Source organism: Megalobrama amblycephala, linkage group LG1 (genome assembly GCF_018812025.1).
Source record: "Megalobrama amblycephala isolate DHTTF-2021 linkage group LG1, ASM1881202v1, whole genome shotgun sequence".
Lineage (NCBI taxonomy): Eukaryota > Metazoa > Chordata > Actinopteri > Cypriniformes > Xenocyprididae > Megalobrama > Megalobrama amblycephala.
This window is the reverse complement of record NC_063044.1, coordinates 38,084,545-38,109,866: the sequence shown is the minus strand read 5'-3', so window position 1 is coordinate 38,109,866 and position 25,322 is coordinate 38,084,545. Positions and strand designations below refer to the sequence as shown.

At 35.8% G+C, this 25,322-nt stretch overlaps 2 protein-coding genes across 3 annotated transcripts; one reads left to right on the top strand and one right to left on the bottom strand.

The window, feature by feature from the left end:
- Window positions 1-1,693: 1,693 nt before the first annotated feature.
- ubald1b (UBA-like domain containing 1b) lies at window positions 1,694-11,261 on the bottom strand. Its single transcript, XM_048191697.1, has 3 exons — window positions 11,000-11,261; window positions 10,619-10,672; window positions 1,694-3,100 (listed from the first exon to the last, which is right to left on the bottom strand). The coding sequence occupies exons 1-3, from the start codon at window positions 11,105-11,107 to the stop codon at window positions 2,804-2,806; spliced, it is 459 nt and encodes a 152-aa protein (XP_048047654.1). The 5' UTR covers window positions 11,108-11,261; the 3' UTR covers window positions 1,694-2,803.
- Window positions 11,262-12,213: 952 nt separating this feature from the next.
- On the top strand, window positions 12,214-24,978 carry mgrn1b (mahogunin, ring finger 1b). Of its 2 annotated transcripts, XM_048191412.1 has the most exons (17): window positions 12,214-12,808; window positions 13,044-13,162; window positions 13,331-13,419; window positions 13,553-13,699; window positions 16,382-16,499; window positions 16,711-16,777; window positions 17,425-17,468; window positions 17,553-17,600; window positions 17,708-17,776; window positions 17,897-18,056; window positions 18,480-18,589; window positions 18,676-18,890; window positions 20,824-20,935; window positions 21,027-21,072; window positions 21,611-21,715; window positions 21,958-22,001; window positions 23,164-24,978. In XM_048191412.1, the coding sequence occupies exons 1-16, from the start codon at window positions 12,721-12,723 to the stop codon at window positions 21,996-21,998; spliced, it is 1,578 nt and encodes a 525-aa protein (XP_048047369.1). In that variant the 5' UTR covers window positions 12,214-12,720; the 3' UTR covers window positions 21,999-22,001; window positions 23,164-24,978. The 2 variants fall into 2 exon arrangements, with proteins under 2 accessions (XP_048047369.1, XP_048047358.1); XM_048191401.1 differs by lacking the exon at window positions 21,958-22,001.
- The last annotated feature ends 344 nt before the right edge of the window (window positions 24,979-25,322 follow it).

Sequence of the window (25,322 nt, the reverse complement as noted above, 5' to 3'; positions counted from 1 at the left end):
CGCACGCTGCAGTTATGTTGTCTGCTGCTTTTAAACGCTTAAAGCACCATGATTGGTTATCAGTGATTTTATCATGAAAGTGAATCCAATGATTTTTAAAACTAAATCTTTATCATCATAGTTTTCGTCCTTGGTGTGAAGGGATCTTTAGTTCTGAAAGTTCAACTTAATAGTTCCAAAAAGGCAAGGGAATACAAAATTACTTTCAATTAAATTGACATCTCTTCTCTTTTTATAGAGATTGCCATCATAAGAAGTTTCTAGGTAATAAAATTACTTAACTGTAAGCTGTTGTAAGCTGATTACAAATAGAAAAGCTGATTTTCATTTAAAAAAAAAAAAAAAAAAAATGTCCACAACCTTTTAAGAGCTGGTATTAAAGGGATAGTTCACCCAAAAATGAAAATTTGTTGTTTATCACTGAGGCATACCAAGATGTAGGTGACTTTGTTTCTTCAGTAGAACACAAATGATGATTTTTAACTCCACCGTTGCCGTCTGTCAGTCGAATAATGCATGTCAATGGGAACTCCATCAATAAGAGTCAAAAAAACATGCACAGACAAATCCAAATTAAACCCTGCGGCTCGTGACGACACATTGATGTCCTAAGACACGAAACGATCAGTTTGTGCGAGAAACCGAACAGTATTTATATAATTTTTTACTTCTAAAACACCACTATGTCCAACTGCCCTCCACGTCCGGTTAGTGAGGTCTGATCGCGCTCTGACAACGGCAGTGATCGCTCACACTCATTGAAGCAAAGCGCGAGGCATCACTTCCGTCATCAGAACGCGTTTTTTGACCTCACTAACCGGATGCTGAACGCAGTTGGACATAGTGGTGTTTTATAAGTAAAAAATGATATAAATACTGTTCGTTTTCTCGCACAAACCAATCGCTTCGTGTCTTAGGACATCAATGTGTCTTCATGAGCCGCAGGGTTTTTTTGACTCTTATAGATGGAGTTCCCATTGACATGCATTATATGGCTGACAGAAATTATTATTTACACTACCGTTCAAAAGTTGGGGGTCAGTAAGATTTTTTAATGTTTTAAAAGAAGTATCTTCTGCTCACCAAGCCTGCATTTATTTGATTAAAAATAAATACAAACAAAAACAGTAATATTGTGAAATATTATTCCAATTTAAAACAGCTGTTTTCTATGTCAATATACAGTAAAGTCTAATTTATTCCTGTGATCAAAGCTGAATTTTCAGTATCATTATTCCAGTCTTCAGTGTCACATGATCCTTCAGAAATCATTCTAATATGATGATTTGCTGCTCAAGAAACATTTATTATCATCAATGTTTGACTTGACAATGACTTGCATGATCTTTCCGAATTAATTTGTTAGATAATTGATTTGATATTTCCTATTTTCTTGTATACTGTACAGAATTTAGGATAAAATTTTGTGTTATGAAATTAAACATGAAATACATAAAGGTGTAAAAGCTCAAAATCAATGCAATTATGGTCAGTATATAGAACTGGAATCGGATTTATTGTTTGCTGAATTAAAGTTATCTCTGAGTCTGTGTAATCATTTACCATGGTATAAAAGGATACAAAGGTCATACATGAAGTGACCCTAAGTACACTATAAGGAAAACAGACCAGAAAAAAAAACGACCAGATGTAAACTATTTTACTACGCTAATGTGAACACCACCACAACGTGTTTTGCAATATATACAATATTTATTTAAAAACACAAAAAAATAGGAAATGACAACCATCACACAGTTCACAAATATTGTGGAGGCAGTGTGAACACAGTTGCAGGGAGATGATCTGTCAAAAGAAATAGGAGAAATATATTCTTCTCGCTTTATATATTAAAAGAGGGATTCATGATAAAACAGACAAATGTGCTATAAGCACTGGGTAAAACCAGAGAATTTAACATTCTGGGTATGAAATGCTTCCTATACCATTACTTTTATACAAAATGCCAATTCAATTCATCACAGAGTCATAAGGAAGTCAATAAATACAGACCAGATCATGTGATTGCTGCAGTAAACCTGTCAATTAAAGGGACAGTACACTCAAAGACGAACATTGTGTCATCATTTACTCATATCATTCTAAAAGCCTGTTCACACCAAGAAGGATAACTATAAAGATAACTATTTGAGCATCCACAACAGCTGATGATATTGTTCTGCTTTTGTCATCTGCTGCATTAAATGCTCAAGCTCTTTAAAGCAGGATGGATTCTGATTGGCTGTCAATGTTTTTATTGTTCACCAGCTGGAAATAATCGTAATGATTCCAACAATATTGTTTCTCTGGAGTCTTTTGTGTGAACGGGCCTTAAACCCGTATGACTCTCATCTGTATAACAAAAGAAAATACATTTCAAAGGTTTGTGTCCATAAAAAGGAAGTCAATGGTGTCCAAATAAAGTCACACAGGTTTGGAATGACACTATCCCTTTAACCGTAGATCCACTGCAGGTTGAGTAAACAGTGCAAAATAGAGTATCCACTATTACTTGAGAACTGCTGAAATGGACAATATTCAGTAACACATTCATTTGTCTGAGGTTATCTGTGAATATGCTACATAATTACTCATTCTGTCCATCTTTTTGGCCAAAAAAGCTTTTTAAAAAGAGTCCCAGATCTCCAGTGACCTCAGAGGAGAGGACATATGCTGTTCCACCACCACCGATCTCCCATAGCGTTCACTTCAATTCAGTTTTACATCCACAACTGCCGAAATCGTCAAGAGGAAGTTCCATCCTCCTTTTCCCGTAAGGTGTGATGGCTGGTTAAAGCAGTCTCTATCTCTCGGCCTCCATGACAATACTAGTATGCTCAGCGGAGGCTTGCTGAGTCACAGCTGCGGGCCAGCCTGGAGAGGCCGTCTGCGGCACAAGCTGACCCGGAGTCCATCGCCCCTGGAGGCCAGGGGTCGCCGGAGGGCTCATGGCCCAGTTGGTGTGAGGAGCTGGTGATGTAGCCATAGAAGTGATGGGACTGCTGTTGCTGAAGCTCTCTGAGGCTTTGAGATGAGAAAACATGGCCAGGGCATCTGGGAAGTTGGGGGGTGTCGCTGGTGTGTTGGCTGGAGTGCACATCTGGAAATCAAAAAACACAACCAACTTAAAGTCAGCATGAAAATGAAATGTTGTAATAAGTCTTTTTTTACCCCTATTGTGATGCATATCTGAGTGAAACGGTTTCGGGAATGAGGGAAAAAAATGCAGGGCAGGACTTTCATCCTTTGGGAATTTGACTGTAGGACGTTGGGTGTGGCTAACCAACTCATGAAGAAAACAGATGTTTTGATTGAGAGGTTAACATTTTTGATTAAAGATTACGAGTGCACATGAATTCTAAGAAATGATAATGCGCACCGTTTATAATAATGCAATTCTGTAAAAATTGCCAGTTTTGATTTCATTTTTACTTCAAATCTGGTGTGGTTAATGCATCATTGGATTTTTACAGCTATGTCCACTGAATGGAAATCATTTTCTGAGGATTCTGAGGAAGTTTCTGAAGTGTTGTGGGTGAGTAACTGAGGTTGTAGACCTTTGGAGTTATTACAATAATGATTGGCCACCTCGCCTGAACAAACACCAGACCTGATGCACTCACAAATGTTACTATAGCAACATTTAGTCTTTCAGAGGCCAGCATTAAGAAGATAATCAGAGGAAAAACAACACCTATGACGTCTTTTGTGACATGCTGTATTCCTGTTTAAAACGTATTAGTATTTATCAAAGCCTTTTTGTGGTCATCTGACCTAAGACATTTGCATATTCTGTAATAAACAATATTCTCTGTATGTTAAATACTTTTGAAATGACTTCTGTTTATTATATGGCTCTCAGAAATACCTTACTCTGGTTGGTCAGTCACAACACTGTGGTCACATATTGTTTTGTAATGACTGTTAAACTGTATACACTAGAATACCTTTCAAAAGTGACACTAAAGACATTTATAATGTAACAAAAGATTTCATTAACACTTTACAATAAGGTTCATTAGTTAACATGAACTAATAATGAACTGCTCTTATTAATCTTAGTTAATGTTAATTTCAACATTTACTAATGTATTATTAAACTCAAGAGTTGTGTTTGTTAATATTAGTTAATGCACTGTGAACTAACATGAACAAACAACGAACAGCTGGATTTTTATTAACTAACGTTAACAGATTAACATATACAGTACAAATGTATTGCTCATGGTTAGTTCATGTTAGTTAATACATTAATGTTTAACTAATGAACCTTACTGTAAAGTGTTACCAAGATTATTTTTTCAAAGGCTCCTGAATCACCTTTTCCACAAAAATATGAAGCAGCACAACTGTTTTCAACATTGATAATAATAATAAATGTTTCTTGAGCAGCAAATCATCATATTAGATGATGATTTCTGAAGGATCATGTGACACTGAAGACTGGAGTAATGATGCTGAAAATTCAGCTTTGATCACAGGAATAAATTACATTTTAAAACATACTGAAATAGGAAAGAACTATTTTAAATAGCAATAACATTTCACAGTATTACTGTATTTTTGATCAAATAAGCAAAGTATGGGTGAGCATGAGAGACTTTTTTACCAACCGTAATATAATTGATTCTCCCATTCAACTGATTTTCTAAATAGCTGTGCTAGTTTCTCACATCACTCCACAATATATGTGGATGGCATAACTATATGTCAGAAAGCACATTTCTCCATTGATAGTCATTCAAAAGTAGCCATATGGCTAACAAAACATTTTGTAAACAACGTGTAAACAAATGGATCAAGGATCAGCTGGTGAATATCAGCAGTCCAGTGATAGTACCATCAACTGGACCAAAACACCCTTACAATTAAGCTATTACAATGAGTAGGACCTTGAAACTGAAATCTATATATGTGTAAAGGCCATTTCTATGGCTTGTTCGATACTCTGTCATCCGAAAATGTAACTAATCTCTGCTTTCCATTTACACACAGATCATTCATAATTCAGCTGTCTGCGTGCAGCTGTGGGGACCAAACATTTTAAGCAAACATGCCCAAGTCCAGCAAAACTGACATTGTGCAACATTACCTTTCACCTTCATTTTCACTATTATCAGAATCTGATTTGATTGTTTGCTTTTTCCATTGTCACATCCTTCGGTTTGTTTGTTTAGATGTACTTTCACATTTACACATGGTAAAGCACACTGAGCACTGGCTGAGAGTTGTAATGCATTATTATTTTTGTTGTTAGCATTTATAAACGCCGTCAACTGCACGCATGACACTGGAGGTGACGTCACCATGGCAGCGCCCATAAGGGTGCGACCCGCTCCCTGTGGAATAAACCGCCTTTTCTCATAAAAGTCTTCGTCTTATGTGGATGCACATCATATTAATATTTCATTTTATGTGATTTTAGAGCAAACCATTTTAATTAGCAAACACTTAAGCATACTTGAACTTGAGACAAATTAGGTGCTTTCCAAGCAAGGGCGTAGAATACGTGGGGGACGTGTCCCCAGCACTTTTAATAAAACGTAAATTCATCCCCCGCACTTTTTGCATGACCTGTCGTTGTATTATTAACTAAAATGAGGCGACCTAAGCATTATGGAGCGCTCACTCTCGTGTAATATATGCTCCATTCATACTGGAAGCCGGAGGGCGCTCTCTTGCTGAATGTCCAAAACAGTTTTGTAGAAATAATTCAGCTATTCACTCTAGCAGCAGCTGAATAGAGTACCTCAGGGATGATGAGTTTTTGTAGGCAAAACCCGGAAGCGAGTTAGCATTTTAGGACTTCCGGTTCCATCGCACTAAAGTCTATGGGTTTTTTGAATGGGTTTTTGCTAAATCGCCTGAAATAAGGTCTGTGGTTAACAAAGCCTCTAAATATTTTCACATTTTGATCTATGACATAAAACACACCAGTTATAACCCACTTGTGATTTTTTTTAAACCTTTATTGTGTCTTAAAAACGGCGGTTGCTAACAAGTTGCTAAAAGGGACTACTTCCTTTGGCGGGGACGTTAGACGGCATCATGACAAACAGGACATTTGAACAGCATTTCTCATGAAAAAGAGGATAAGTATTCATAACAGCGCAGATCATAATCAGTGAGCATGTTTTTAAATAAAGTTTGAGGAAGCTTGGTGGTGACGACGTTGATCCGCGCCCATGGCGTGCTGTAGTCCGTTTATAGCCTACTGTTAGCTTTTTATATCTGACCACTTTATTTAAGCTTCAAAATGTATAAATGTTGTGTTAACTTGTAAAGATTATCTTGATAGACAAAACGTGTAAGTGTCATAACCCTTTGTTAAACACAGAGCTTATTTTTTATGATTTTCCAAAAGTCTATGGGAAAAATGCATAGGCTTTCGATCAAGGGAACCCGTGTGCCGCTAACTTCCGGGTTGGCCTACAAAAACACTTAATCTCTGAGGTACTCTATAAAATGCAGAAACGTATTGACTGAAGAAACATGAAGACAAACACACGATTGTGACAAGATATAATTTATGTGTGTTTTTCAAGCCATCTCAAGGTATTTATTGACAATAAAGTATATGAATAATGCAGTGCTAATTGACAACCATTTTAATGTTTTGAAGGAAGTCTCTTATGGTTTACAAACTTTTGATAAGTAGTACCAATATTAGATATTGGTTATTGTTCAGCAGTGTATTTGATTTCTTATCAGGGGCGGTTTCTTCATTAGGGCAATGCACCACCAAAGTGAGAAAGGGACGGACTTTTTTCAACCACAGTGTGACGCTAGCTGTCACTGCTAGGCTGTTTTGTTCTGCCAGCATCAATCACGTTCTGTGGAGTACCGCCTCTTTTTGGGCGATTTCGCTCTGGCCGAGAATTGCCCCGAGTGCTCTCATAGACTTCCATTCAAAAAACTTTTTTTCAAACTGCAGGCACTGCAATGCAATCTCTATGGGTTCCGGGAGGGCTGGATTGGTGGAAACGTCTCTATTTATAAACTTTAAGCTAAAGTGACTTCCAATAATTTCCTCAGTGCATAACTTACATTTCACAGACATTTTCTCCATCTGTAAATGTTAGAAAGTCGAGAAAATATTTCCATTTTGCTGTCCAGGAGACAGGAGTGGAAGCACAAACTTCGGAGCACAATAATTCTGACTAAAATATACATTTAGCTAAAATATGTTGTTGAGTATTTGTTTTTGTTTGCGAACATAAATGTGCCACATGTAGAATTTCGAACTAAGTGTATTTTATGATAGCAGTAACTGTAAAGCGACTATTGTAGGGTAATCATAGACTAATAATTAGTTTGTGCTTTTTTACTTTCATTTTTAGTTTAGTGAATGTAACTTCTGCTTTAAAAAGCATTATTTTGTTTTTAGATTGTAGTGTCACAATGTTAGAATGTAGGCCTCATGTAATTTGACCCCCTTTTTTTTTGCTCATAATATAACAGACTACAAAGTTACATTCATGTTTGTTTTCATAGCCTTCAATATGAACATTGTTTGTAGGAAAATATTGGGCAGGATGTGAATTTTTTTTAATTAAATACAGATTATTATTTTTTTTTTAGTTCAAGAACATAGAAAAATGTTCAAAATACCGAGATTATACATCACCATTCAGTCAAAAAATAGAGATATGATTTTTTTGGCCATATTGCCCAGCCCTATGGCATACTTTAAAGGGATAGTTCACCCCAAAATGAAAATTTGATGTTTATCTGCTTACCCCCAGAGCATCCAAGATGTAGGTGACTTTGTTTCTTCAGTAGAACACAAATGATGATTTTTAACTCCAACCGTTGCCGTCTGTCAGTCATATAATGGGAGTGAATGGGAACTTGAACAATAAGAGTCGAAAAAACGTGCACAGACAAATCCAAATTCAACCCTGTGGCTTGTGACGACACATTGATGTCCTAAGACACGAAACAATCGGTTTGTGTATTAGAGGTAAAAAATTATATAAATACTGTTCAGTTTCTCGCACAAACCAATCGTTTCGTGTCTTAGGACATCAATGTGTCGTCACGAGCCGGAGGGTTTAATTTGGATTTGTCTGTGCAAGTTTTATTTACTCTTATAGTAGAAGTTCCCATTCACTCCCATTATTTGACTGACAGACGGCAACGGTGGAGTTAAAAACCATCATTTGTGTTCTACTGAAGAAACAAAGTCACCTACATCTTGGATGTCCTGGGGGTAAGCAGATAAACATCAAAATTTCATTTTTGGGTAAACTATCCCTTTAAATACTGAATTTTCCATGTTTTAGATAAGCAGTAATGATACATTACATCACATTATTTAACAATTAGCCTATTCTGCACATCTAATTCTTTTTTTTTTTGTACCCCCCCTAAAACATTTTAGCACCAGCCACCACTGTTTCTTATTAACCCATTTGTGCCCAATTTTTTCTGAATGGTTTCATGCATATAGTCCTGTTAATAGTGTCCTATGTGAACATGTTCTGCATTTATTTTTTTTATTTAGTTTTTGTTTTTTTTCTTAAAAAACGTGTTTGAATGTGCGGCAACTATAGTTGCCGGTGGGCAAATATGTTGTATGCGCCCCTCAATGTAAAATTTTAATAGGAGGAGAACATTTATGCATCTAACTCAAAATAACTGCTTTTAACAGATCAATCAAAGTTGAAGAACATTCAATGTGAACACAAAAAAGCTGCATCTAGCTTATAATCTCTTGAATATGAAAACACAACAAACAACAAATCCATTTGTTTTAAAGTGGTGGAACATAGTGCAGAACAAAGTGCAGCCGTTAAGTTGCTCCAACAGAGCATTGTGAATTAAAATGTTAAATTACATTGTTCATTAGAAAAAATTACATCTATATGTGACCCTGGACCACAAACCCAGTCATAAACTGCACTGGTATATTTGTAGCAATAGCAAACAATACATTGTATAGGTCAAAATTATTGATTTTTTTTTTTTTCTTTAATGCCAAAAATTAAGTTAAGTAAATTAAGTAGATTAAGTAGAGATCATGTTCAATTAAGATATTTTGTAAATTTTCTACTGTAAATATATAAAAAATTCTTTTTGTAAATGGATATACATTGTTAAGGACTTCATTTGGTCAACTTTAAGGCAATTATCTCAATATTTCAATTTTTTTGCACCTTCTGATTACAGATTTTCAAATAGTTGAGTCTCAGCCAAATGTCATATCATAACAAACCATACATCAATGGAAAGCTTATATATATATTCACCTTTCAGATGATGTCTAAATCTTAATTTCAAAAAATTGACCCTTATAACTGGTTTTGTAGTCCAGGGTCACATATAACAAACAAACAAAAAATAAATTAAAAAATAAATTAATTAACAAATAACAATATATAATATATAACAATATAAAATATTATGAAAGCAAAAAGCACTAAACAAGACCAATAACCTTGATTTATTAACTCATTAAACACAGTATACCCCATTTCCCCATGATATATGTACTTACAAGTCATTTGCCCACCGGCAACTATAGTTGCCGCTTGGACTTTTGACTAAGTATACAAAAACATATAGATCTTTTGTAAGATTTGCTTTGTTTGGATGATTCTAGAGACCCTCATGATTATGTAGATATATATATTTCAGCAAAAAAATTCTAATATTAACATGAAAATTACTTTTCTTTGGGAGGGTTTGCCTTCACTATGCTTCCTGGAAGTAGGGGTAGGAAGTTGACAGCCTCATGTCACAGGAAGGAAGTGAATACCTTTTTTTTGTTCTTGAAATCCTTTATTTGGATGTTTTCTTGCATGTCATTGAGAAATAAAACATGGAAAACATCTAGAAAAAAACCTAAAAAAGGAAAATGACAACCATACACTGCGGCAACTATAGTTACCGGTGGGCTAAAATGGGTTAAAAGCAAATTGATTTCAAATTAAAAGCAATAGATGAGATTGAAAAATAAAAAAAAGTCTATCAATTAGACAAAAGTGAGATAAAACCTGGTATTACACCCAACATTAGTGCCCCCTCACTCCTGAAATGATGGCTACGCCCCTGTCTCCAAGGGTTAGCTGAACTCGATTTGCATGTGACCGGTAGTACTACATCTTCTGAGAAATTACAAACAAATTCCTTTAATTTAGGATATCTGATGAAAAATAGGAAAACATTATTTTTTGAGCCAGTGCTGTTTTGAACAGGCTACAGAGCGCGGTCGTGTCGTGTCATTGTTAATATTATCGCAGCAGCAGCGGCAGCGGCGGTGTAAACAGCGCAGTCAGCGCCAAGCGCGTGCTCTCGGTTTCCTGGAATCGCCCTCCCTCCCCCACAACTCTGGACACGTTTACAAAATCGCAACTCCCACGAGTCCAGATTATTTTATCATATTTAATATTTACATACTCAATTAACTACCAACGGAAGACTATATGCGCTTAAACGGCGAAGTTGTGAGTTTTAAACGACATAAATGCAGCCCTCGCGAGAAAACACGCCAGCCTGTGTTTATTTTTGTAGGACTCGTGGTTTCAACATGGCGGAAGTCATCATAACAGATACTAAAAACTATTAAGACACAATAACAAATGCTTCAGAAAATAAAATATAAATATATACTCACCATTTGATGACTGTAAGGAATATTAGCCTCTTGGAAAAAAGTACTGAGTGCAGTCTGCAACACCATAAAAGAGTTATCAGTTATTCATAAATACGTGAGGAAGAAAGCAAATGTGTATTGGAGAGCTTTGAACATACATTTAAATTTATAGACAATGCGCTGAAGCCAACTTTTTTTTTTTTTTTTTTTAAATCCCGTTTCAAATATTTTATACAGAGTATTTAATTTGTTGGCTTGTTTTGCTGTCTGTTGCAATGAGCTTGTTTTGCATTATAATAAACTACATCAAATACACGAAGAGTTAATTATAGTGATTTATATTATAGATACTAGTGTGCAACATGACATTCAGTTTGATGTTATTTTCCCAAACAAACATACCTCAAACTGCCAATGTGAAGCTTGTAGAAGCTGCTTTGCTTGATCTGCCGCACATCCGGCTGTAAGAACAAACTGATTTATCATAACTTGATGTCTTAGTTCCTCCATATTCAGTTAAGAAAGCTGTGTGGTTTCGTCCGTTCAAACTTTCAGCTTGCAATCTTTCAAAAACGCCGCACACGAACATCAACTTGTCGACTACAAACAAGAAATGTTGTGAGTTGAAGCGTCGGCCGCGCTTAGCGCCCCCTGTCGGACAACTGCAGCGAGCGTCAGAGAAGAACTCTGGGATTTGTAGGCAAGTGTGCAAATGAGAGCCTCAATGGACTGAAGACAAATATGGATATGAAATTCACGTTAAATTATTACAAACATACCTCACATCAAGCTACCCCCACTGTATCATGTTATTAAGATTATCACTTTCATTCTGTTGTGTACCAATTTGAGTATGTATTTTGATTTTTGTACTAAGTAATTCCCACAAAACCCAACTAAACAATTACGCATGCAACAGTTACTTTTGCCCTCAAAATAAGCCTTAAATTAAGCCTTTTTTTGGCATAGTAAGTTCAATTTCCAAAAGAAAAAATACAAACAAACATAAAATAACATTCATATCCAGTTTACTAAAATGAAAATATTAAATACAATTAGGAAAAAAGGTTACAATCATATTTGTTAAGTACAGTTTTATTTATCATATGTTGTCATATTTATTTTTTATTGTATTTTTTATTTATTTGATGTTTTTGCTGTTTGCAATGCTGCTATTTACTATTTCTCATACTGTATTATTTTAGTGAGTTATATTACAACTAGTTAGGGTCAGCGAACTTCATAATAGGCCCTAATTATTAATTATTATAATAGTATATTGAGCCCACAACATAAAAAAATATGAAATAATATTCATAGATAAGTGAAATTTCAATTATATTTTGACCACAGAATAATTCAGAATCTGTTCACCTTACTATAAATGTAAACACCGCTGCTGCCGTGAGTATTTATATAAATATTTATATATTTTAATAGATATATCAAGAGATATTACAGATATTTTACGTTACTAAAATATATTATTGTCAGTGTGAGATAACAAAAAAGCTTGTGTTGTCCCGACTAGACGAAAACAGAATTCTCATGGTCAGCTCAGCTTGTGATTGGACGAGCAATACATTTCTCGTGACAAGCTCGGCCAATCACGTGGCGATATGCTACAGCCCTCGCGGGTCGCCTCGCAACAACGATTTCCTTGTGTTGTGTTTTCGCGAAGACACTGCTACTATTATCTCGAGGAAAGAAACACCAAACGATACTTTTTTTCCGCAGGTCTTTTTTCTCTTGCCTGTCAGAATTTACGTTTGTGTGTTGATGTACCCGTTCACATCTTGTTTTGTTGGGTAGCCGTTCGTGACAGGCGAAACTAACTATTAGCTAGGCTCTGGCTTGCTAGTCAGTTAGCCAAGTGTCAAGACTGGTCCAGCTGACAGAACTGAGCATCACATAATACGACTGTACGAAACCCATCTCAGATCCGTCTCAGAAGAAAGGAAATGTCGCTCAAACACGTGTCATGTTAATTTAAACACTTGTGTCGTTTCGGAGCGGGTTCTGTTATTACGCGGCTAGCTGCTTAGCTGACTTTAACAGCCGTGTTACTGTTGTCGTACGCCTTAACAACTGCTTATTTGTTTTGATCGGGCTGTGTTGGAGAAATGGGTTCAATTCTCAGTCGAAGAATCGCTGGAGTTGAGGACATCGACATCCAGGCTAATTCAGCGTACAGATATCCTCCAAAATCAGGTAAGGTCGATACAAGGTGGCGTTTATCTATCTTGAGCTCAGATAAGCGGCCCTTCCTAAATAGTCGTCTAATAATTCATTACTGTCAACAAGCTATTTAAATTATGTTGTCAAAAATCTGTATGATATTAGACAGATCAGTACTGGCCAAAATGACAAAGTGTGCATTCGTTGTTCTGTTTAAATGTTTAGTTGGAGGTGTCAGATTGGCTAATTACTATTTTCCTTTCCCAAGGAAACTATTTTGCCAGCCACTTTTTCATGGGAGGAGAGAAGTTTGACACCCCTCATCCAGAGGGTTACCTTTTCGGGGAAAACATGGATCTCAACTTTCTTGGTAACCGCCCAGTGCAGGTACAAGAAAAGCAAACCATCAGAGCATCTGCTGAATATTGAATGTCTTATAATTATGTTTTGCAGTGCTTCTGATGTTTATGTTCTTTTTTGTAACTGGCTTTAGATACAATCATATTAATGAAATATTAATTACTTCTTTTCTTATTTCTTTGGTACCTACCACAGTTTCCCTATGTTACTCCAGCACCCCATGAGCCAGTCAAGACTTTGAGAAGTCTTGTCAACATCAGAAAAGACTCATTACGATTAGTCAGGTACTGATTCGGGAATGTGAATGATTGTATCATTGATAACCTGAGAACAAATGATCTCAGTTTGGTGTTGCATGTAGTCACTTTTATACTGTTATTGATTTATGTGCTTGATTGTAAATTTGTGTGATTATAGGTATAAAGATGATGCTGATACTCCTACTGATGAAAGCATAAAACCGAGGGCCTTATATGGAGTGGAGTTCACCTTTGACTCAGATGCGCGAGTGGCCATCACCATCTACTGCCAGGCTTTTGAGGAGTTCTCCAATGGGATGGCAATGTAAGAACTTAAGCTGAACAGTTGTTTAAAGGGTTAGTTCACCCAAAAATGAAAATTCTGTCATTAATTACTCACTCTCATGTCATTCTACACCTGTAAGACCTTCTTTCATCTTCAGAACACAAATTAAGATATTTTTGATTAAATCCGATGGCTCAGTGAGGCCTGCATAGCCAGTAATGACATTTACTCTCTCAAGACCCAGAAGGGTACTAAAAACATATTTAAAACAGTTCATGCGAGTACAGTGGTTCTAACTGAGCTATTGGATTTTATCAAAAAATATCTTGATTTGTGTTTCGAAGATGAACAAAGGTCTTACGGGTGTAGAATGACATGAGGGTGAGTAATAAATGACATTATTTTCATTTTGGGGTGAACTAACCCTTTAAAGTCACGATAAAATGGAAGTAGTGACAGATATTTTCTTGCTTATTGTGACGTTGACGTACATCTGAGTGATACAGATTATCGATAATGGAAAAAAAGTTCTCATTATCCATGTTAAAGGATTAGTTCTCTTTCAAATGAAAATTAGCCCAAGCTTTACTCAACCTCAAGCCATCCTAGGTGTATATGACTTTCTTCTTTCTGATGATCACAATCGGAGTTATATTAATAAATATCCTGAAACATCTGAGCTTTACAATGTTAGTGAGTAATATCAATGAGTATGAGCTGAAGAAAGTGTCTCCATCCACATCCATCCATCATAAATCTACATAAACCTACTCCACACGGACGTCCAGTCAGTTACACTTTTTCCTTAAGTTGTATAGGGAAGGCATAGGACATAGCGTAAGCTATGTTGAACTGCTAGAGATTTAAACTTTCTTAAGTTGTACTGTAATACGGAAGGCGGTCTGGCGGAAGCTAGATATTTTACTTCATAACTTGTTAAATATGGATATTTTTTTAAACAAACGCATCATTTCCCTTTAGAAGGACTTTATTAACCCCCCGGAGCTGTGTGGTATATGTTTATGATGGATGGATGTGGATGGAGACACTTTCTTCAGTTCATACTTGCTGATCCCACTCACTGCCATTATAAAGCTCAGATGCGTCAGGATATTTATTAATATAACTCCGATTGTGTTCATCAGAAAGAAGAAAGTCATATACACCTAGGATGGCTTGAGGTTGAGTAAAGCTTGGGCTAATTTTCATTTATAAAGTGAACTAATCCTTTAATCCGTGTTCTTGTATTCCGTAAACCGCATATTCACAACCATTTATTGATATAGTTTCACCAAAAAATGCCATTAGTTTATCAGTTTTCTTGAAATTATGCAATTTTACATTTCATATTATTTGTAAGTGTGTGTTAAAGGGATAGTTCACCTAAAATAAAAATTCTGTCATCATTTACTCATCCTAATGTCACTGCAAACCTATCCACCTCATTTCTGACTGGCCTACTGCGTTTCGAATTATGGGTTGCACTTCCGGTTTGGGGAACTTACATTTAAAGAGACTGGAATGAATCGTTTCAAATCATAAGGATGCCCTACAAATAAAGCTTATCTGTCAGTATGACTGAATGAGCTGTCAATTTTTCTTTCATGTTTTATTTTCAGACATCGTGAAAATAACGTAACGCTTGGTATTTTAACGTAACATGTTATAACAAGAATATCTATGGCAAGAGCTCTTTTCAGTCGCTGCTTTCTATCCTTGTGATTATTTTCTTTTGTCCCTTTGCATACTGCTGTAATAGTATGAAAAAGGACAACATATGCTGCACATTTGTGGTCTGTTCTCCTGATATAATGTATGATATATCCCATTAGTAATTCACTGGAATGCATGAAGAATCTCTTGTCTTTCTCCTCAAAGCCTCACGTCTCTTTCCAGGTTTGTTTTCACAGGTTAATACAATTGCTTTTACACTTTTTAATGTCCTTTTATTGTTGGTTGAAGAGTGAGTAAAATGTCATTTCATTGTACCCAGTTTAAAAAAAAAAACATATTATTGTGTTTACAGAGTGAGCCTATCACTGACTGTTACAGCTTAACGGAAGTTACACCCATAATTTGTGCAAAGCCTCATGGGGCGTAGGAATAAGGTGGATAAGACTTCTGTTGAAAGTGCATTCACCCAAAACGGTCATAATTCAAAACGTCTATAAAGAGATTGTAAAATAAATTCATATGAATTGAGCAGTTTAATCCAAGTCCTCTGAAGAGACACAATCACAACACATTTAATTTGGGCTTTTATTTACATATAAATCCATAGACGGAAGCTCAACTGTACATGCTTGACTTTTATGATCTCTTTATGAAGATTTTGAACTGTTTTGGATGAATAGACTGTCAATGGAGGAACAGAAATATTTCAGATTTCATCAAAAATATCTTAATTTGTGTTCTGAAGATGAACAAAAGTCTTAACGTTTTGGAACGACATGAGGGTGAGTAATTAATGACAGAATTTTCATATTTGCGTGGACTAAGCCTTTAAATAATGGCTGTTGAATCACTTTTGAGTAATTTACTCAGTGCACTTGTCTTTGTGTTTATTTTAAAAGCTTTTTTCAAGTAATTTCAATCAGTCATTGGAGCAAGTTGAGCCACAGAGAAAATGCATTTAAATGTGAAAAGCCTCTATCATCTGAACTCTCTGAAAAGTATGTTGGTATGATATTTGTCCACTAACTAATTTTTTTTTTTCTTAAGGTACAGCCCCAAAACCCCTGCATTGGTCTCTGAAACCGTATATTACAAAAGAGGGGTTAGCCAGCAGTTTACCCTGCCATCCTTCAAGATTGATTTCTCTGAATGGAAGGAAGAAGATGTAAGTACCATCAGTCTAGTTTAGTGCTGTTTTCAATCTCCTTTGATAGTCAAATCCATACTGGCTCTTAAGATATTGATTTGACTTTTTTGTATTATTAGTTTGCATAAAATAAAGAACAAGATCATGCAAATCCAATAAAATGAAAGTGACTGTCTTTGGTGAATGTAAGTAATTTGACCTGTCTTTTCTCTTCATGTTTTTTTTTTAGCTTAACTTTGATTTGGACAGAGGTGTTTTTCCCATGGTGATTCAGGCTGTGGTCGATGAAGGAGATGGTATGTTGTCCAAACTTCATTATAGTTGAGTGTAAGGACTTGCTCTGACACCTTGTCATTTGGCCATAAATGGCCATTAAAATCTCTTGACACACTACACTGTTGATACTGATGGCTGGTTGAGACCAAAAAAAGTTGAAGATGGAAGATATGTGATTTAATTGCTCTACACTTTATCACGTTGTGCCTATAGAGCTTGGTGTCCCCCAAATATTCTAAAAAACAACAACAACCAATAGGGCTGCACGATTAATCGCATGCTATTCTCACGCGCATTTCGTCAGTAAAGCCGGTTCCCTGATTACCGCTAAATCGCCATCACCTGTTTTTAAACGGAGCGCCTTTTAATAGACGGAGCCGTAGTTCACGGACAAGCCACGCAATATCGCGTTCATTATCGCAGGCGATTCATCTGCGATATGAACGCGATATTGCGTGGCTTTTCAGTGACCTACGGCTCTGTCTATTAAATGCCGCTTCATTTGAAAGCAGGTGATGGCGATTTAGCGGTAATCAGGGAACCGGCTTTACTGACGAAATGCGCGTGAGAATAGCATGCGATTAATCGTGCAGCCCTAACAACCAAACAGTGTGTCTGTTTAGTGCTATGATGAATCTGCATTTTTAATGGTAATTGTCTATTTCAGATTGCTTGGGACATGCACATGTACTACTGGCAGCGTTTGAAAGAGTGAGTTGACATTAATGTCATATTTTTCATAATTTGTGGTTATCTGTAGTGGTTGTGTATTTCTGACATTTTTTTAATTTACAGCATGTTGATGGCAGTTTCTCAGTGAAACCATTGAAGCAGAAACAAATAGTGAGTCCTAAAGATTGACATCTTGTCCTGTTTTTAACAATAAGTACAAAATATAGATGGTAATGTTTATAATGCTTTTTTCCTAAATATTTGCATTTACACCGCAGGTGGATCGTGTTAGTTACTTGTTACAGGAGATTTATGGAATTGAGAACAAGAACAATCAAGAGACAAAGGTGAAAAGATGATTGTTGCTGTTCTTTAAATTTTCTGTACTGTATATTTATATAGGTCTGTATTATTATTATTATTGTTATTATTATTATTGTAAAATCTCATTATGATTTTCTCCCCAGCCATCCGACGATGAAAACAGTGACAACAGCAATGAGTGTGTGGTGTGTCTGTCGGATCTGCGGGACACTCTGATTTTACCTTGTAGGCATTTGTGTTTGTGTAACTCCTGCGCTGATACTCTACGCTACCAGGCCAACAACTGCCCGATCTGCCGACTACGTATGTAACTACTGTTAACAGTCCCACACACTGTAAAAATTAATTTGTTGGTTTAAATTAAAGTAGTAACCTAGTTACCTTCAAATTTTGAGGTCAATGAAAGTAGAAATTTAAGTCAACCCTGCCGATTTTCAACCCGCTTTGTATTGATACAAAATTCCCAGTGCACTGTGAGTGTTGAAGTTTTCCTACCTATATGGAAAAACAGAAGACAACAGACTTTTTTTCTTTGCTTTCTCTAGTCAGGTAGCACAGATTGAAAAAATGCACCTTTCTACTGTATAGACAGCCTCAAGTTACTTTAAGTTAAACCAACTAATCATTTTCTACAGTGCAGTTGTGTATCATTTGAATAACAGCCCAGAAAGCCTGTGTTATTTTCATACTTTTGAGACATTAAAGTGGTTTTTTGTCTGTCTCCAGCATTTCGAGCTCTTCTTCAGATCCGAGCTGTAAGAAAGAAGCCTGGAGCGCTTTCTCCTGTTTCCTTCAGCCCAGTGCTAGCGCAGAGCATGGACCATGATGAGCACTCCGTATGTCACATATATATCTGTGTTGTCTTTTTACAAGACAACAAGGTGTCACTCTCTCATTCTCAATGTTTTGTCCCCCCTCTCAGAGCTCAGACTCGGTTCCCCCTGGCTTTGAGCCCATCTCCCTGCTGGAGGCTTTGAACGGTCTTGGTGCCGTGTCCCCTGGCATTCCTTCTGCGCCTTTGTATGACGAGATCAACTTCTCTGGGAGCCTGAGTGGAGAGAGCCGGCAACTCAGTTCACCTGACCACTCTGGAGACAGTGCCGGACAGAAGAGCAAAGTCAGCAAGTCACCAGACAGGTAAACCTGGCCCGCTGCATCTGTGGTTTATATTAGGCTTTGGTTTTGGATACAAACAATTGGATCTAACAACATGCTAGATTATATCTTAAAATGCTATTTATTTTTCTTTGTGTGGATATGAACACTACCGGTCAAAAGTTTAGGGTCGGTAAGATTCACCAAGGCTGATTTGATTTATTTGATCAAATATACAGTAATACTGTGAAATATTAATACAATTTAAAATAATTGTTTTCTATTTGAATATGTTTTAAAATGTAGTTTATTCCTGTGATCAAAGCTGAATTTTCAGCATCATTACTCCAGTCTTCAGTGTCACATGATCCTTCAGAAATCATTCTGATGTGATGATTTGATGCTCATGAAACATAATTATTATTATGTTGAAATCAGTTGAATGTGCCCTTGCTGAATAAAAGTATTAGCTTTTATTTTTTGCTTTGTATTTTTGTCTAATCGGATGCTTTCTATAAAGAGAACATCCCTTCGCTGACAAGTCTTTCTATATGTCCAAACTTCCTGTTTTAGTTAGAAACAGGAAACGCATAAACACAGGAAAGAAAACGATCTTGTCAAACTATTTCATGGCATCTGTAACATTGCTTCAAAAAATAAAATATTGTTTTTGGCTCATCTCAAGTGAGACATTTTAAATTTATGCTGCTCATAAGAGCTCACTGCATTCTCGTGACAGTATAATAATGGTGGGCTAATGGCCAGTCATGAGTGGAACTTCCTGCTTAAGCAGGTCTATGTGTCACAGCAAGAGGTCATGGGCTTCTCTTTTCCATACATCAGAGTAATGACTTCACTTGCCCTTATCAGTACATCCTGTTGACACTGCTGCATATGGGAATATTCTTAGGAAGCATGCTTAGTTTGGACTCATTCCAGCTTCCTGTTTTAGGGACGGACATTTCAAATTATTAGAGGGAGGGAAAGTGACTTTGATTAAAGGTCATGAGGGTACATGAATAAAAAAAAAAAAAAAGATGTGCTCGGATAAATCAATTATTATAATAAATACTGTAGTATTCCATAAACATGAACTGTCGATTTTGATTTCATGGTGACTTTAAAGGCACAGCTAAATTTCATATTTATTATAATCAGTTTATGTAAAGATTGTTTTAAGTTCACATAAATTAAAAGTTATAATATTTTTCTAAGCATATGAAAAGTTAAAAATGATGACTTTTAATTATACTGTAATGTTGAATGGATTTTAAGATTTTAAGAAAGAAAAAATCTATTTAATCATCAGTAGCAGTATCATTATTGGTGATACTGGCATTCTTTTATATTTAATAAACTTGAATAAATAAAATAAAATAAACTGTATTTTATTTTTAACTGTAAAATCTTTTTTTTTTTTTTTTAAATAAAAAATAAACTAAATAAAAAAATGCTATTAAACAAATATTAAAATATACTGTCTTTGATTTTTATACATTAATTTGGAGATTCAATGTAAAAATCTATATTACAATATAAAAATGTATTATGATTCTTAATGTTATGTGCGATTAATCAATTGTCTATATATAGTCTGCTGTGGAGAAAGTGTGCTCTGATGGCACAATGACTACAGTGACAAATAGTCTGATGAGTTTCCACATTTTTTTTGAGAACACCGACTGCTACTTTCCACCGTAAAATCAGATCCTCATCCTGTGGGGCGTGTGACACTTGACTAATCAAAACTAAATATACCAGTAAGAAGATAAACATTTCCATTCTTAAATCACACCAGCTCCATGTATCCACAGCGCCCCCCAGTGCATTCAGTAATGAATTTATTTGAGAAATAGGAAAGATGTTTCATTGTTCACTATGCTAAGGTAGAAATATCGAATATTATTTGTACTAGCAGACTAGTTGGTGTGTTCCCTGTGCACATCCCTAGTCTTGACAGTTTGTGTGTTTGCAGCACTCTACGCTCTCCATCATCACCCATTCAGGAGGAGGATGAAGAAAAACTGTCTGAGATGTCTGATGCACAAGCTCACATGCTGCTGTCCAGCAGTCCCGCCCCCACTGAGGTCAGCAGCACAAACCATATAACATCTTCCACACGGCCTGCCTGATGGGTATGCGCTTTTCTGATGTTCTGCACTGTCTTTGTATTCTCAGGGTACGGCTGGGGAGGACGCCCCTGATTCACTCTCTCCTGAAGATGGTGAGCAACTCCATTCTTATCACGCTCTGATTGGAAATCGGAAAATATCACAATAATATCTTTAATGCAGATTTTTTTTCTCAGTAAATATTGAAATGTGATTAATTGGAATTAATTTGAGAAATTAGTAACATATAATTAATTTTTAATCTATTGACAGCCCTAGTTGAAAGTGATAGAGTCATGTTCAGATGTGCCATGTCATGGAATTTGCAAAGTCATGTTTTTTATATATATATATATATATATATATATATATATATATATATATATATATATATATAATATAAATTTTAAATAAATAAATTATATTTATAAATTTATAAATAACAAATCTTGCTGACCCCACATTTTTGAAGGGCTGCGTATATTACAAATAATTTGAAAACAAGTGGGCAAGCATGACAGATGCTGATGAAGAATCCAGTAACAGCTAGTGTTGTGTATCCATTGATATCATAGAAATTTTTTCTTGCAATAGAAGAATCTTTTGTGCAAAATTACAGCTTTTGTTTTTGTCATTTGTGAATCAATACAGAGGATGGACTAAATTTGGAGGAAGAGGCCATGAATGACTGTAGCAGCGAGCACAGCAGCTATACCAAAACTGAAAGTGACCCACCTGGAGACCTGTCCCTCCCCGGTGAGTGCATCTGGACACAAGAGCCCACTCTGCATGCTTTGAGTGTGTGGTTGACAGAAACGCTATAGCCTTGAGTGTACGTGCATTCATCGAACAACACTGTTCATTCTTACTCTTTTGCGAGTTGACAGACGCTCTGTTTCTGGCTCTCAGTCATTCGGCTTATCTAATCTGTGTGCCATTTATTCCTCGACTTCCTTCTCCTCCCTTCCTGTCTTCTCTCGTGGTCTTGCTCTGGGCAGCTCTAGGTCCTGATTCCTGCTCTATTGGTATGGAAGAGTAACTGGTATGTAGGCTTCTGTGTTCTTGTCTTGGCTGTTCCTTCATGTTCTTGTTCTCAGTGCCATGCAAACCTATGCGGCACAAAAAGTTTTACTAGTGTAATTGATTATCAGAGTGTTGATCATTACAATTTACAACATTTTTTATTAAACTTTGGCACATATAAAATGTGATTTTGTTAGATATTTGTGTAGAACAGTGGCTCCCAAACCTGGTCTTGGAGTACCACAGCACTGCGCATTTACACAACACAATTTTCAACTTAAAAACTGAGTAAAAACTGTGTTTTGGGTGCCTGAAAACATAAACTTTCAAAATGCAATTTTTTGAAAATGATACCGTTATCATCTCCTTGCTATAGAAGCTTGTTTCCGCCACTGAATAAAAAATAAAAAAGGTATTTGTGACTTTTTATCTCACAATTCTGACTTTTTTTCTTGCAATGGCAAGTTTACATCTCGCAATTCTGACTTTTTTTCTCAGAATTGTGTGATATAAAAAACTTGCAATTGTGAGATGAAGTTAGAATTGTATGATATAAAGACACAATTGCATGTTATAAAGTCAGAATTGTGAGATATACATTCACAATTCAGAATTGATATTTCTCGCAATTTCGACTTTATATCACACAATTCTGAGTAAAAAAGTCAGAATTGTGAGAGAAAGTCACAAATCTTTTTTTTTTTATTAATTCCTTGGCTGAAACAAGCTTCCATACCTTGCAAACTATAAAAAACCCCGCAAATTTGTGAAAGCATTTGCGTTATGCGCATCCATATTAAGTATTCAGTTTATAGTCACTTTGTTTACAAAGTGACATCGCCAACTACTGGCCTGGCATGAATTAGTGTTTTTAATCGTTTTCATGGATCCGTGTGAACGGGGATCGTTTTGACAACATTGACATCTGTACACGAAAAACGCGAAGAAAAAACGCTTCCGCTTTTTAGTACATTTGTTGTCGTGTAACACCTTTAGATGTCTCCAAAATCAAACATACCCAATTCAAACCAACAGCTCATTAGTAAAGACTCCAAGACCTCAGACTGTGTCAGAAAAGACATCCAAAATGTGCAGTGTTCAGTACTCCAGAACCAGGGTTGGGAACCACTGGTGTAGACTAGTACTTGTTTTTTTAACTGCAGTGTCAATCATTTGTGTAGGTTTGTCTGGTTCAACTGAAAGTCTGAACACTCAGAGTACCTGCTGCTCCAGCCAGCCTCTCCTTGGTCCCTCAAGCCATTTTCACATGGACGATGAAGAACTGGATATTTAACCATGCAGGCCCATCTCCTCTGAAAACTATGTACATCCCGACATTAAGTTTCCTTTAATGTCCCCACATTGCAGTTTGATGCACTCCCATTTCAGTATCCAACTTTTACTATATGAGTGACTCTAGTTTCAGTCCTTTTGTTTTTGAACATAACTGGCTGAGGCTGATGAGATTTGTTCTGTTTGTCATATTTCTTTGTGCTTGATTTTAGGGCTCTATTTCATCGAGTTGCCTACTTAATTCACCCAAAAACGGTCACCCTCACATTATTCAAACCATGAATTATTTTCTTTCTTCCATGAATTAGAATGTCAAAGCTTATTTTATCCATATTTTGAAAGTGGATGGTGATTTGATAAGCTCCATAAAGCACTGTAAAAAAATATCATTAGTCTGTACTACATATCAAGTTGTCTGTATGACTTATATGCTATATATTATTCTTCCTAAGCCATACAGTATGATTTGTGTGATAAACTCTAAACTCCATCTAAAAAAAGCCTTTATGGAAACTTTTGAAGCTTCGCCATCCATCTTTTCGTGGTAAAAGAAACAATGTGGTTATAATGACATGAGGGTGAATAAATGGTGATAATTTTCCTTGGTAGAAGGATGTTGCAGGTGCATCTATGGTTCCATTAACAACCTTTAACATCCAGAAACCTTTCCATTGCACAAAAGGCGTAGTTTAAGAGTGTAGTTGAGGAGGTTGAGGGAGCAGAACGCCATCTCAGTGCTTGGTTATGTGATACTTAATATAGACCTTTGATCTGGACTATATTATAACACTTATTAACATACAGCAGGTTTATAGACAAAGCACATTTAAATAAAAACTCATTTCAGGTTATCTCTAAGACTAAACAAAAGTATTGACTCAATAAATGATCGTATTAAACTCATTAGTAAGTAATACAGAAATATAACTGCTTTTGAAATGTTTTTAGTAAGTGCTTAAATGTCCTGAACTTATTTTTTGTGCGCTGACTGAAGACAGTCAGAAAACACCTCGGAATATATACATTCATGATTTCAGATGTAATATTTATAGTGATCAAATAATGTTGAAAATGGTGGACTTGTCAGTTTAATGACAAAAATATTGTGTGGTCTAACAGTGTTTTAAATGTGCTTGCTTGTTCAGCTATTTATGCTCTTTAAAACTTTAAGGACTAAAAAAAGCCATGATGGACTCTATTTACCTCTTTATTTGCTTTATAAATATTGTTGAAGTATGAAGTACTTCAACATGAGAAGGCATTCCTTTCATGTGTCGGTTCAGATGTTATTTAATCACTTTAGCTTTGTAAATATGTGGCAGGTTGGTTGTATTTCTTCACAGCAGGACCTTGTATTTCTAAGAAAGGAAAGAACAGCTCAATGAACAAGTCACAAGAAGCATGAAGTCTCATTGTTCTCCTCAAACATGCAGATATGCTGTGTCTTGTTGCATTATGCACAGAGGTTTATGTGCCTTTAAAAAACAAAGCAAGTGTTGCTATAGCTTTTGCTCATAGCTGTGCTGTTCATCTTGAAAGCTGTAACCTTTAGCCTTGATTTACATTTATGCATTACATGTGTGGCTACTTATTTTTAATGTCCATTTTGAAGAGCAGATCATTTTAAATTGATATTAAGAAGGTAACGTATTGCTTATACTGAACATGAATACAAATAAACTTTGTAATGCTATGATACATGATTTTTGTTCAGTATCAATATTTATCAGTATCAATATTTTATCTGTCAATACTAATTAAGCTGCTCTGTTCATGTATTTTGTGTTGAGTTAATTGCTTAAAGCTCTGCATGATAATATTTATGTATGGAATATGCATATTATTTTATTTCCTCAGATAATGTGCTATTTCAATTAAATATTCCACTGTGCCTTCTTGTTCCTCACTTGTGGGAAGTGAATTTAAAGCATACTTTTAAAAAGAAAATTAATTCTGAAAGTAATACTTTAAGACTTCATATTTCATACATCATTGTGTACTGTATTATGGAACAACTGTTGTATTTAAATTGAATGAGTTCTGTATC

Excerpts from the sequence above, each read along its gene's own strand:
- mgrn1b (XM_048191401.1), top strand. The coding sequence starts at position 12,721 with ATGGGTTCAATTCTCAGTCGAAGAATCGCTGGAGTTGAGGACATCGAC. Across the intron at positions 13,163-13,330 it reads TTGGTAACCGCCCAGTGCAG|TTTCCCTATGTTACTCCAGC; the intron begins GTACAAGAAAAG and ends TACCTACCACAG. Across the intron at positions 17,777-17,896 it reads AGAACAATCAAGAGACAAAG|CCATCCGACGATGAAAACAG; the intron begins GTGAAAAGATGA and ends TTTTCTCCCCAG.
- ubald1b (XM_048191697.1), bottom strand. The coding sequence starts at position 11,107 with ATGGAGGAACTAAGACATCAAGTTATGATAAATCAGTTTGTTCTTACA. Across the intron at positions 10,673-10,999 it reads CTTCACATTGGCAGTTTGAG|ACTGCACTCAGTACTTTTTT; the intron begins GTATGTTTGTTT and ends ATGGTGTTGCAG. Across the intron at positions 3,101-10,618 it reads TTCCTTACAGTCATCAAATG|ATGTGCACTCCAGCCAACAC; the intron begins GTGAGTATATAT and ends TTTGATTTCCAG.